General features: G+C 34.7%; 1 protein-coding gene and 1 long non-coding RNA gene across 2 annotated transcripts in view; one reads left to right on the forward strand and one right to left on the reverse strand.

The window, feature by feature from the left end:
* Nucleotides 1–14,523, forward strand: part of LOC118736251 — a 455,149-nt gene that overhangs the window by 162,861 nt on the left and 277,765 nt on the right. Inside the window, exon 2 of the mRNA XM_036466344.1 lies at nt 13,256–13,362. Coding sequence (XP_036322237.1) covers nt 13,256–13,362 — 107 coding nt within the window. The remainder of the gene's footprint in view (nt 1–13,255; nt 13,363–14,523) is intronic.
* Nucleotides 11,243–12,066, reverse strand: LOC118735241. Its single transcript, XR_004992545.1, has 5 exons — nt 11,807–12,066; nt 11,676–11,725; nt 11,515–11,620; nt 11,377–11,438; nt 11,243–11,300 (listed from the first exon to the last, which is right to left on the reverse strand). It is a non-coding gene; the product is annotated as an uncharacterized LOC118735241 (long non-coding RNA).

Here is a 14,523-nt window from a genome sequence, read left to right on the forward strand (position 1 = left end):
TAACTCAGTTAAATTGATAAAATAAATGAAATATTGCAATGTGGGTGTCAAACTAAAGAGTTTTAAAAAGGCTTACAGCTGAAAATACGTTTGACGAGGGTTACCCCCTGTTTGAAAATTTAATTAAATTTATTTGATAAAATAAATGACATATTACAATATAGGTACCGAATTAAAGAGGCTTAGGAAAGATGACTATAGGAAATATTTTTGAGCGCTACCAACTATTTGAAAATTTTAACTCAGTTAAATTGATAAAATAAATGAAATATTGCAATGTGGGTGGCAAACATAAGAGCTTTAAGTAGGCTTACAGCCGAAAATACGTTTGAGGTGGGTTACCACCTGTTTGAAAATCTCACTAAACTTAATTTATAAAATAAATGACGTACATATTACAATATAGGTATCAAATTAAAGAAGCTTAAGAAAGATGACTGCAGGAAATATTTTTGAGGAGGGCTGCAACCTATTTGAAAATTTTAACGCAGTTAAAATGATAAAATAAATGAAATATTGCAATGTGGGTATTAAACTTTAGAGTTTTAAGAAGGCTTACAGCCTAAAATATTTTCGAGGGTTGTTATCTGTTTGAAAATTTAACTAAATTTAATTGATAAAATATTTGACTTATTACAATATAGGTATCAAATTAAAGAGGTTTAAAAAACACGACTGCTGGAAATATTTTTGAGGAAGGTTGCAACCTTTTTGGAACATTTTCACTCAGTTAGATTGATTAAATGAACGAAATATTGCAATATGGGTATCAAACTAAATAGTTTTAAGAAGACTTGTAGTCGAAAATATGTTTGAGGAGGTTTGCCACCTGTTTGAAAATTTAACTCAATTAAATTGATAAAATAAACGAAATGTTACAATGTGGGTACCAAACAAAAGGTGTTTCAGATATCTTGATTTGCAAATATTCTAAATAGGATTATGTAATATGTAAAAGTAAACTGAAAATATTAAAATTAAGTGAAATATTACATAACTGGTTCGTAACGGAAAGTGATTGGGAAAGCTTAACAAGAGATTTTTTTTAATGGTTCCACTTATCCAAATCCGGACAGTTTAAAAAAAGAGAGAATTTACAATATCTTATCAAACGAAGTGATCATATTATCCATGAAGAGTTGGTATACAAATTACGCAATGAAAAAATTAATAAAAGCTACTGATACAAATGAAGAAATGATGAAAAGCGTAACGAAAACATAAAAATATCCCATGAAATGAAATAATGAAAACTTAAAATTGTTTCATTATAACTGTAAAATTTTAATCATAACCAATTTCGTTCGGTCGCCATAGCCTACTAAGAATATTGCGAGTAAAGAAATTTTGAATAACATTAGATAATATTATTATGATTATGATAACAATTACTATTGTGAACCACTGTTATATGCTCAAACCAACATTCCCAAATTAAAACGAATTCAGAAGGGCATTTACGATCGTATGATGCAAGTGTTAAGATAATAAGAGCTGCAGAACAGAACCACTAAGGAATAATTTTGTACAAGGGCGTGTTATTTCTGGCGTATGCCAATGACATCGATATCATCGGTAACAAAAACCTCGAAGTCTGTCCTGCCTTTTCCAAGTTGGATAACGAAGCAAAGCGATTGGGTTTGGTTATCAACGAGGACAAGACGTAGTATCTCCTGTCATCAAACAAAGAGTCAGAGCATTCGCGCCTTGACATCCACATCACTGTTGCCAGTTGTAATTTCGAGAGAAAGACGATGGAACGATGAGTTGTATGAGCTTTACAACGAAATGGAATGGAATATGCAAATGATAATTGACGGAGTTGGGGGACCTTCTTCTTGATACGCCAGGAGGAACTAGCAAAACATTCCTTATCAGATTGATTCTGGCAACGGTTGGTTAAAAAAATTACATAACCTTAGCTATCGCTTCACCTGGAATTGTTACCATGGGGAAACATTGCTAAGTCAGCTCTTAAGCTGCCATTGAACATATAAATCATAGAAACTCCCACTTGCAATATTTCCAGAACATCCGGTATGGAAAAAGTAATACAAAAATTTAAACTTATTGTTTGGGATGAGTGCGCGATGGCACATAAAAAATTGCTTGAGGTTCTTGATTGATTGTCGTGGGATTTGCATGGAAACGTTCAACCATTCGGGAATGCATTGATATTGCTCACAGGAGATTTTACGCAAACATTGTCTGTAATTTATTGATTAATACTAGCGGGCGATATGAGTGCTTGCCTGGAATAGTCAACATTGTGGCAAAACGAACATATATACACTGCAGCCGAGGTGTTTTCGCGACAAGTTTTGGACATTGGGAAAGGAAAGCTGCCAGCCAATAAGAGATTAAGACTAATTTTATTGCCTGTTAAGTTTTGTAACTAAGGAACATCGAAAGGAGAACTGATGGAAAGAATCTTTCTTAATTAAGAAGATTAATTATACGCTCAGTGAAGGAGCTATTCTTGCTGCGAAGAATAAGGATGTCTATCAACTAAATAAGAGTGATATTGGCCACAGTCGTTACTTGATCTGGTCTGCTCTTTTACTAGACTGCCAGGCCACTTGCTCACTTTGTTGAATACCACTAATGATATTCAATCCAGCATTCAAAGTGAGGAAATAACTGTTTAGCTGAGGGAGACCGGGAGACCGGGAGACCAGGTTTAAAGTTGTAGTCGAGTTAGAGTAGTAGAGGAGGTAGGGCATACCTTTGCGAGTGTTTATGTATTGAGCCCGTATGGTTTATAGGTACACATCAAGTCAGCCACGCACTCCATGTGCCTGATATGCGAGGGAGAGAGAGAGATATGCGGGCAGGCTGATGAAGCGGTAGCGCAGGATATAACCCTTTCACCATGTATTCATTGGGGGAGTCATGCTCTAGCTGCCGTAGGCTGCTGTGGAATGAGCTGGGATTTATCTAGGGATGCTTTCAAAGGTGAAAAATTCCCTGATCCCGACCGATACACCATTTCGATTTAAAAGATTGCAATTTCTAACTCCATTGACATTCGGAATCACCATCACAAATGCTCAAGTTCAACCTTCGGAAAAGTGTGGTTAAGATTGAGATGCGGATTGGTTCTCAGATGTTGCGTGTTCCCGTTCGACAAACCAGATATCCTTGATATCAATGCAGAGAATGGAAAAACGACAAATATTGTACGCACTCAAGTACTTATTACGAAATCAAACTCATATGAAACGTATGCTTTGTTTCGTTAATAATTTATCATCCATGTAACAGAAATATGCCACAGCCCAGCGTGGCAGGGTACAGCTGGTATATATATAATAAATATAGTCTAAAAAAAACTAAAAAACACGCTTTTAAAGCATATCAAACTAAAAAGTAAAAAATAATTCTTAATATAAGTTGAAAATAATAATGAACAAAAAATACTAGTATTATTGTGAAAAAGCGCTCTTTGCCATATTTTTCGTCTATCGAGCAACCCACACTTTTTCACAATAATACTAGTATTTTTTGTTCATTATTATTTTCAACTTATATTAAGGATTATTTTTTAATTTTTAGTTTGATATGCTTTAAAAGGGTGTTTTTTAGTTTTTTTAAACTATATTTATTTTTAATTTTTGGGTTCGATTTATTGTTAAAAATAAAATTTTTTCTAAATGCTCGAATGCTCGAGTCGGAAAGTAAGTAGACGGTACGCATGCGCAGACAGCGTAGTTGTCTCACTTGCTCTCACACAGAGGCTGTGTGAGGAAATTATTTAATCCTGGCGATCCTAATCAGGATAACGAGATAAATTTATGAAATTATTATATTGTCGCTGATTCTTGATAAGTGTACAAAGTTTGAATTAAATCTGTTCGTTTAAAGTGGGTCAAAATCGAGTCCAAAGGAGTCGGTTACAAACATACATACACACAAACATATAGGTGAAGCTAATAAAAGGGTGTTAAAAATGTTGTGTTCGTATGTCACGCTCATCTAAACTGGAGAACGGCTGGACCGATTTGAATAATTTTTTTTTATATTATTCGGTATAATACCAGAACCAATGATATCGCAATTTGTAGGGTTGCCACCTATTTTAAAATTTTTAAACCCAATTATATTGATAAAATTAATGAATTATTACAATTTGGTTATCAAGTTAAAGAGGTTTAAGAAAGATAACTGGTGGAAGTATTTTTTACGAGGGTTACCACCTATTTGAAAATTTTAACTCAGTCAAATTGATAAAATAAATGAAATGAATATTGCTGGGTGTCAAACTAAAGAGTTTTAAGAAGGCTTACTGCCGAAAATATGTTTGAGGAGGGTTGCCATCTGTTTGAAATATTAACTAAATGACATTGATAAAATAAATAAAATATTACAATATGGGTATAAAATTAAAGAGGTTTAAGAAAGTTAACTGTTGGAAATATTTTTGAGGGGGGCTGCTACCTATTTGGAAATTGTAACTCAGTTAAATTGATAAAGTAAATGAAATGTTGACATGTGGGCGTCAAACGAAAGAGTTTTAAGAAAGCTTGCAGTCTACCATGAACAGAGATATGCAATATGAAAAGTTCGGTTTATATGGGAGGTGCCACGCCCCATTCTCCAACCACACAGAGAAATTTTCGTTTTCAAATTTATATGGAACGTTTTACTTTTAAAAACATTTTGACCCCTACAATATTTATTTAAATTTTGAGAATGAAAATTTTCAATTAAATTTCCAAAATCCATGTTTTTGTTTTTGATACGAACATTATCAAATCGTTTTTAAAAACGATTGTTTGATAATTGAATATGTGCATGTTGAAATTAAATCCTAAATTCTTATTTCTTCATTTTAAAAATATGCGTTTTCAAATATGATATTCAAATTTTATTTTTATTAAATCACAACAAGTCGTTTGGTACGCACATTGTCAAAAATGTATTGATATACATATGTATACTTATAAATAAGTTACAACATTTAATAAATGAAATACAGATGTTTTACATATTACTATATACATACATAAATACATAAATACAGATGTCCCTGCCTTACTTCCAAGCTGGGCCTGCTAATTTTGCTTTACGCTGGTCAAATCCTGTAATTTACTATACTTATAAATAAGTTACAACATTTAATAAATGAAATACAGATGTTTTACATATTACTATATACATACATAAATACAGATGTTCCTGCCTTACTTCCAAGCTGGGCCTGCTAATTTTGCTTTACGCTGGTCAAATCCTGTAATTTAAATTAAAAAAGTTTTAAATTATTATTTAATAACCCATAAGAATATGTTTTTGTAAGTTACTCTTACCAAAGCTTTTTCGGTCAAAGAAGTCCACCAATGTCCCTTATATGTATGTATGTAGTTAGGGGTTAGAATGGCAGTTTTGTTTGTATATACTTCATCGCCTTTTCTGAAGATTGAAGTAACCTATTTATCTGAACACAATTTTTCCGACAAACGATGCAAACATATGAAAGTTTTTCATTATAGCTAGGTAGCTTTTTAAATTTTAATGCAAAACATTTTAGTTTTAAATATTTTTCATACCTAATTGGCTCCAAATAAATTAACGTTTTTAATTTAAAAATGTCTAGTTTTATTTTGCTTGTTGAAAATTTTGTCGCACTACAACTTGTTGGGACAATATTCTAAAATGTTTCATTTTAGTTTTTAAAATACGCATTTTTGACGCTATTTCTTTAATGTCGTTTGTTCTCCTCAGTAAAAAAAAATATATTATAACGATGGTTTTTGTTTTGCGAATGTTTCGTTTTAAAGTCGTAAGTACAAATACTGTATTTTTTATTTTGAATGTAGTAAAATTATATCAAAACATTTTATTTTACAATTTCTTTTAAAAACTTGCGTTTTACCTGTATCAGTTTCTCTGTGCATACAAATTCTTCTCCATGAGCATGGAATTGATCTTATATATCTATATATCTCCATACCCAGTTCTAGTGCTCTACCACAGATATATGCAGTTTGAAAAATTCGGTTTGTATGGGAGGTGCCACTTCCCCTTTCTATATCGAAACTTTTTTTAGCCTATAACCATCCTTGGGAAGTATGCAGTAGATTCCGAAACTTCAAAACAATCGGTACGGCCTTTCTCGAGCTTTGCGAACAAAAAAACAACGGCTTTCAAAATGTATATTAGTATAGACTAGCCAATATCTGCTTGTTTTGCGGCTTAAAACACTACTAACAATGAAAATCGATGGATAAATAAACAAGTTTGCAAGGGTTAAGTGAAAGTGCAATAATTTTTTGTATGAAATACTAGCAGGAAATAATGTTACTCATACGCCATATCATACATGACCGTATGACCATGTTAAAGTTTGAATTTTTTTCATTCGCAATGAAAACTTAAAATAAAAATAACTTGACTAAATTACCTTATCTAAAAAAACGGTATACAGATCCGTAACATACTACTTAAAATTAATTTTACGTCTGTCGGAGTTTTTTGTGTAATTTTAGCGTCGTTACAGTGTTATCATCAAAATTTAGCCATAGCAATGCAATTTGTTTATAAAACTCTTAGGAGTTAGGATCTCCAGTCCGACAGGGCTCGTAATTCAAGTGGACTCTATCCTCATTTGTAACGCAGGATACCTAATGTGACCAACTATTTCTCAAAGAAGAACAGCTTAGGTTGGGTTAAGTTAACACCGCGAGCCGACTACGAAATTTCGAAAGCGGCCAATTTCGGTCCCTGAGAGCTCAGTGTTTGTTCAGAAGTGCGAGCCAAAATGCTTCCATCGCAGGTGCGCGAAGGTTGGACAGTCTAAAAGAAAGTGTTGAGATGATTCCACTTCATATTCCTCTTGGCAGCTGATACAAAAGGATCAATTGAAATTCCTAGTCTCACCGTATGAATACCAGTCGCACAATGGCCTGTCAGAACCCCATCACTAGCCCTTGAGAGGTAACGTGTTTTATAGTGGTCAATAAAAACATTTGCTGCAGCAGAGAAGCGACTTCTTTTCCTTTTTTATATCACAAAAGGACCCGGTTTCCCTTAGCCTAATAGCAGTTTGCGCTGCGACAATTCTGTCTACAACATCCGCAGATGTCGTGTTCAACATATTTGTGTTAAGTGCCGGTGTAGGTGTGGTTCTTAATGCTCCGCTAATTCCTGTTTTACAAGTTTAGCCATCACTAGTGAGCTCCACCAGACAAGGGTTCCTTGAAACAATATATGCTTGAATCTGGTTTCCTAGAGCTAATGAATTAATTTTAATTCTACCGATAGCTCCCCTACAGCAGTACAAGGCAACCGACACCTTTCCTACCCTTGCCTCAATGTTAGACTTCCACGACAGCCGTCGTTGATTGCACACCTAGTTACCTGGTGCAAGTAACCTTGAGCCAGATACCCTGTATAGAAATCGTCCCTTAACCAAAAGTTCCACATCTTCTACATAGGCGATCACCCAACAGCCCACATTTTCCAGTTTCTCTAGAACATCGTTTACAACCGCAATCCAGAGCAGAACACCACCTTGTGCAGTGCTCCTATTGGCTCTGTACTGTGTGCAGACGCCCCCCACTCCGCCGCGACAGATTATGAACATACTTGACTAATGCCTCTGGAGTGACATTGTTGAAGACCCCCTCGATATCGACGACGGCCCCTACTGCATAATCTTCATGCATGAAAGTTCCCTCTGACCACTTTACCAAGGTGTGCAGGGCGGTATTCACCGACCTTTTTTTGCAATAACTATATTGAGCTCTTGAAAGACTGTCACGAGGAATCGCGTTCCTTATGTACAGGTCTATCAGTCTCTTTAGCGTTTTTAGCAAAAACAAAGAAACTGATAGGCCTAAAATCCCTAGGGGAAACATGAGAGCCTTTTCAGGCCTTCGGTATGAAAGCAACATTGACTACCCTCAAAGCCTTTGGATGTACCCGGTCCTCACGCAGTTCGCATAAATAGAATCCACTTTGCAGCTGGGCAGGTGTGATCGGTCCCCGGCGACTTTAATGGTTTGAACGAATTTATCGAATGCACGCCATTTTGGGTAGAATTAAGGGTGCCATAATATACGCAATTAAGTTAGTGCATTTTTATAGATACGCAGGGATTAGTCCAAGAGAACAGCAGTGCCCAAGGCAGCAACAGTCCGGCGGATTATTCCTGCTTCGACATTTATGGGTCTCGGTAGCACGTAATTTATTCCAATTACAATATGAAATTCCTTGTAATGGAAAAAACAATTCCATTTGAAATTACTTCAAGGAATTGAAAAAGTAATCGATTCCTTTGCTGTGAACTGAAAGAATTGAATCCTAATGACAATTGCTGAGGAATGTAATTGTAATTGTAATGTAATTGCATTTACCCAGCTCTGATACATACATATCGATGGTCCTGTGCAATAGCGACACAATTCAAAATTCAAAAAATAAAAACTGTTACTTCTGTTAAGTGGCTCATGTCTGTAATCCTCGTCGAATTTATGTCTAATCTTTTGTATTTACTTTAGCATTCCTTACTGCTTACTTTAGTAAGGGATGGAAATGGATTAGACAAGGATTAGAGACAAGAGCCACCTAACAGCAGTAACAGTTTTTGTTTTTTGAATTTTGAATTGTGTCGTTATTGCACAGGACTATCGATATGTTGAAATTATGCAAAATAAAACTTGAATTCACATCCAGCTGGCGTAGTCTTTCGTTCAAATCTGGAAAAAAACCTTGCGCTTTCGTTCCGCTTAGAAACTGCTTCAACAACGGTTATTGTCCGCACCCTGGTTAGACAGACTTAGAGTCATTTCAACAATATTAGAGTGGATGCGAATGCGAATGTCGAATGTGAATGCAACATCCCTGGTATGTATGTACGTTTTCGTGTTCATTTAGGTTTTTACTGTTCAAGTCTTTAATGCATGTAGTGCTTAGCAGTGCGTTCAACCTTTCTGCAGGGCCTGGGTTCAAGCCCAGGTTTCGACTAACATAAGAAAAGAACAGAAACATTTTTGTTTAATACCGGTCGAACCTCGGCAGGCAATGGCAAACACGAAAAACAGCTTCTGGGCCATTCCATTGTGACTTGTGGGACATTTTACTCCAGAATGTGATCAATTGTGAATTTTAACTATGTCGTCGGAACTTATACAACAGCGAAAGATATTTTTTAACATAGAATGATAACTAATGTATAAAACTGCTTTAACAGAAATACCAAATGATTTCTTAGTTCTATGTAACTATCATTTGAATGAATGTGACTGGTGGGACTGGTTGTGCACTCAAAGATGAATTTTAGCCAAAACACCTAATTTTCACGAACGATGTATTTGTGTTGTAAAATATGAATTACATGCTTTCGTTTTCAATAAAAATGAGGTTTATATCATGGTGAAATAAATATAAGGTGATGTCACTTACATAACCTCACTTTTTCTGCATGCCAATTGCGGTCATGCATTTGAGGGTAGTAGAAAAAGGGGGAAAAAATTTGGATTATTTTTACTACTTTTTGGGTACTATTTCCAATACTGATTTCGAATATATACATATGGACATATATTCAAAGCTCTCGCTATCAGTGTATTTTCCTATAAGAAATACTTTTGTTTAACTGTTTAAATTCAATGAATAGGCATACAAACAAAAAAATTGTGTATGTATATCATTTTATGGATTTATTCAAATCTTTAATACGAAAATGCATTCTACACTTAAAAAAAAGTTTTTTGACATTTTCCGCCATGTGAGAAGTTTTTGAGGCGTTAAGCATTTCTTGCATATAATTTGGACCGCAATAAATTTCCTTCCCATTAAATTTTATAAAAATGGTTTCTAAGAACAATAACTCCTTCACAAACGCAGAACTAGGCTTTATTAAACCGCCTTTCGACAATTCATCAACCCAAGTGAACGTATTGTCCGTGGACTCCATACCAGTTAAATGAAGCTTGCGGATAATATAGCCAGCTATATACTCGACCGCGTCCTCGTGGAACTGGTCTATGTCGCTCTCTATGTTAAAATCATCTGCGGAGACGATGGAGGCGTCAGACTCGCCTAGATATTCCGAGATGTAGTCACAATGAGGTATGTCTCTCAGTGGAAGCCAGTTGGTATCATCTTCGCCAACATTTCCTCTTCCAGGGAGGAGTGCTGTGTTTTGTGCTAAATTTTACATGAAAGGTACAAAATACGCATACTAATTAAATATATTACAGAAAATCTTTTATAAGCGTATCTTACCAAGAAGATATTTTCGAAGCCGGTATTTGAATTGCATCGGTGTTGGATTATCGTGCAACCCACCCCTCGCCCTCATTGCACCGAAAAAGTTCTCCAACACATCTTGGTTCAGCCGATAGGTTAGCAAATACCGCAAACCAAATTTTTCTTGCAGACAATAGAACAACGACCGTAGAGATTCGTTGCTCATCAAAATTCCTTTCTGGAAAGGAAGAAGCGTTCTACTACTGGTTACCTTTGCATTGAGGGCAATGGAGTCCATTGTTTCTAAAACTTTCGTCTGTTGCTCCATATCTACCCCAAATGGCCTTTTCGAAGGAATAGTTTGTATCGTGGTCATCTTTGTGTTCATTAAGTCGAACCAATCATTAATGGCGTCAATGAAGTCAGCTGTTTCTAGCGGATTATAAAGCTCTTCACCCATTTGATAACATCGCCTTATAACGCTAGCTGTGGTGTGGGAAAACAGCTGGGCCACGTAGACGTACCACATACATAAGAGGTAGGTTAAAATTAAAAAATAAAAATAAAAACTATTTTCCGCCCTTCATTTATTCTTATTAAAACAAATAAAATTAAACCGTTCTCTTTATTTAATTATATTTAACTTCTAATAAAAATAACATATCATCAAGTATGGAATTTTATTTGTATTTTTTTCCTTAAGTTCTGAAGTATATATGCGTACTAAGTTTTTAAATAACTTAACTTTAACGGGAATTTTATTACAAACTATATTTTCGTTACCATTTAAAACTTACACATCTAAATTCTATCTGCTATATTATTAAATAATTATACGTTTAAGTGGCTAGACCGAAGTCCCTCATCATAGTCATCCGAGCGGAAACGCTTGGAGATAAGTACCGAATCCGTGATTAGTGTGAGCCATGGTGTATTAATAATTATATCATTACAAGATGGTGTAAGCATGGGTGTAAGCCAAAAACAAATAAAAAAATAAGTTACCAATTTGATTCATTGGCAATTGCTAAATTCTTACCTGAAACGCAGTTGAAAAATCCCTAGTTGTAGAAGGTGATGATGCTGCTGGTGTGCACTACTCCAAAAATCTGTTGGAAGAAACACAAACATAAAGACTGGTTAGGGTTTGATAATATACATGTTTTGGATTTCATAATTTCCTACCTGGAACTTGCTTATTAAAACGCTGCTGGTAGCGCAGCTTGGCGAGACACTGCTCCAAAAATCTGATGGAAGAAACACAAACATAAAGACTGGTTAGATTCTGATGATATAAATATGTTGGATTTAACAATTTCCTACCTGGAACTTGCTTATAACACCGCTGTTGGTAGCGCCGCTGATGAGACACTGCCCCAATAAACAACTGTAGCCAGCTCTAAAACTTAAAAGGTGCTGTTCTAAAAACCTTTTGTGAGAAAAATACATTAGTTTGGTGAATGCATTTAGTTTGCGAAACTTACCTGGAATTATCTTGAATAAATCGCTGCTTTTTGCGGGATAATAGCTCAACCTATTTGAAGAAATATATAAACAATTAAATTTCATCAATATGCACATATATATGTATATATTTTAGCAAAAATTTACTTACAAAATCACAATTATTGCAAACTATCGCTCAGATTTTCCAATAAATTTGAAACGAAAAGTCAGAGAAAAGGAGACTCAAAGAAATAGTGATACCTACGCTTACTTTTTTCACAAGATTGTTGTCTGCTACATTTTTTGTTCTATTTTGCCCAGAAAGGAAATTGTAATAAATAGAGTAGGCATTACTGTAACGCTGGTATGCCGAAATTGCCAAAACTACAACAACCACCCCCTAAGTGACAACACCTTATTATTATTTCACCATGGGTTTATATAATCATAGAAATATTAAAAAATATTTAAAGTTGTGACTGGTGGTACATCTCCTTGTGACTGCTGTAAAGTAACTATGCATGAAATAAAAGTTTCCATAGACAAAAATTACAACTTCTTTTGACTTCCTAATATTTTCCCACAGGTTAATGAAATGTAGTTATTTAAGAAGAGAAATAGAGATAATTAGGGCATATTTGAATTTATGTCGTTTTCGTCTTTTCAATGAAATGACCCTTCTCATACAGATACAATTGCCGTTCGGAGTCAGCATAAAACTGTAGGTCCCTCCTCTTTGTGTGACAACATCAAGACAAATCGGAGGATAAGCTCGGAGAAACATTAATGGTGATTTCGTTACTACCAAAAAATGTGGCCTTTTGATTGCCGTTTTCTCTTTTCGTATTCGATTCTAAATTAAAGGCAAAGGATGAGACAATTTTGTGTTCGTTTCTTAAAATGTCACACTCTTGCAAGAGGAAGAAGGCACATTCTCTGCCCTTTGAAGCTTTGTCAGGGGAGATGGTTGCCCTGAAAATCAGATGGTTGTTTAAAACGACAATATTATGAAATGCGTGAGCTAGACGAGGACAAGAAGGCAAAAACATGCCCTTTTACAGGGTTGAGTGTAACATCAAGAAACGAAATCACCATAACATAAGGTCAGTATGCAGCTCTCAAGAAAAGCAAAAAGTCCATATAAAATGACGTACAAGAAATGGCTAAGAAATTTTCTTGTTTAAAATTTTCTTGAGGCAGTACGCAGTTCTTAAGAAATTTGCTCCGCTTTCTACTACACTTTTATAAAGTTTTTTCTTGAAAAAAGAGCACAAGGCAACCCATGCTTGCGATAGAAATATTTACCCGTTCCATTATTTCTTGAGGAAAGAGTGAGGCAACAGGCTGGTGAAGTATCAGATGTCAAAATTCCTTGGACACACATACGAAAGGCAATGTTTTTCTTGACCGTTTTCTTGAGAGCTGCATACTAGCCTATATTGTGGAAGCGCCAATATAGTTATTATTAAAATGTAATAAAATAATAAGCAAATTGCTTCTTCTAAATTGCATTAATTTAGGGTTTTTGGTACTGATTCATCAAGCAGTATATAATTAATAAGAAGATTTATAACTGGAATACCCCAAAACTTTGAATAAAATTTGTTTTTATTTTCAGTCAAAAACTAACCTCCCCAAAATGGAACCACTTCAAAGGAATTCGCTTGCGTTGGAAGGATAAAATACGCTTGAACAATGTAATTTGGCGATGCTGGCACATGCAATGTAAGTATTGATAGTACATACTAGTGATGTTGCGAATGTGGAATTTTAGACATCCGCGAAAGCGAATGCGGATGTCATGTATTTTTAAGAAATAATTTAGGTGGGTAAATTAGGTGACTTAGGTAAATAAAAAATGGAAAGGTTAGTAATTTTTAATAATCTGCCTTATCCTGAGTTTCGCCCGAAAATTTGTATTCCGCCCATAGTAAATACATGAAAACCAAAAGTGAAAAGTGAACCGGTTCGGGAAAAATGAAACTCGTGATAAGACTGAATGTTTTTTTTAGTACTTGAATTTAAAAATTGGAACATTGTATTTAATAAAAACTTTTTAAAGGATCGTAAATCAAACCTGCGCCACTTTATAACTACACGCTCTAGGCGACAAGCTTGAAACGTGACAAAATTGTAAACTCATTTCGATTGACACTGCACCAGTTGAGAGGACTTTCAGTTATATTCATTTATTTTTATTGCGGTGCAATAATTACTTTCTGAGAATCGGGGCCGCAAATGTCGGATGTATCCTCCTGACTTTCATCACGTTGTTTAAACAACGTTGTTTTCCAAAGAATTCTTCATTCTCATTCGTGTGGTTGTTACGGAATTCGGAGAACCTGTCGCGTTATCAGCGTTTTTCGATTTTAGCTTTTGTAATTCATTCTGAATGCTTTCTTCTGTGACTGGTCAGATATACGCGTTATCAGTGCACTTGCATAATATTCTAGGTATCGAAAATAAAATTTATTTTTTACGAGTTAAATTTAGCCTAATATTTTTTATACCGAAATAAACGTTCTTTCGGATAATAAACAAACCGCTTATCCAAATTAAACAAATTTGGTATCATATGAAAGAGGACTGAAATAGCTTTTAAACAGAAAAAACGAAGATTACCACCTCGATTTATATTTCTTTTTATAAGCTAATACTAATGAAATTCATATAAATATATACCTGACCCCAGGTTTGTTCTATGGTTATTAATTAACATTTTTTATTGAAATAGTTTTCAATATGTGGCTTTACTCGTTTAGACATTTCATAAGACATAAGTCCTCTTTCATTTGATACGAAACTAGTTTAATTTGGATAAGCGATTTGTTTATTATCCGGAAAGTACTTTTATTTCGGAATAAAAATATTTGGCCAAGTTTAACT

The sequence above is a fragment of the Rhagoletis pomonella genome, unplaced genomic scaffold (genome assembly GCF_013731165.1).
Source record: "Rhagoletis pomonella isolate Grant_MI unplaced genomic scaffold, Rhpom_1.0 Rhpom_scaffold_00003, whole genome shotgun sequence".
NCBI lineage: Eukaryota > Metazoa > Arthropoda > Insecta > Diptera > Tephritidae > Rhagoletis > Rhagoletis pomonella.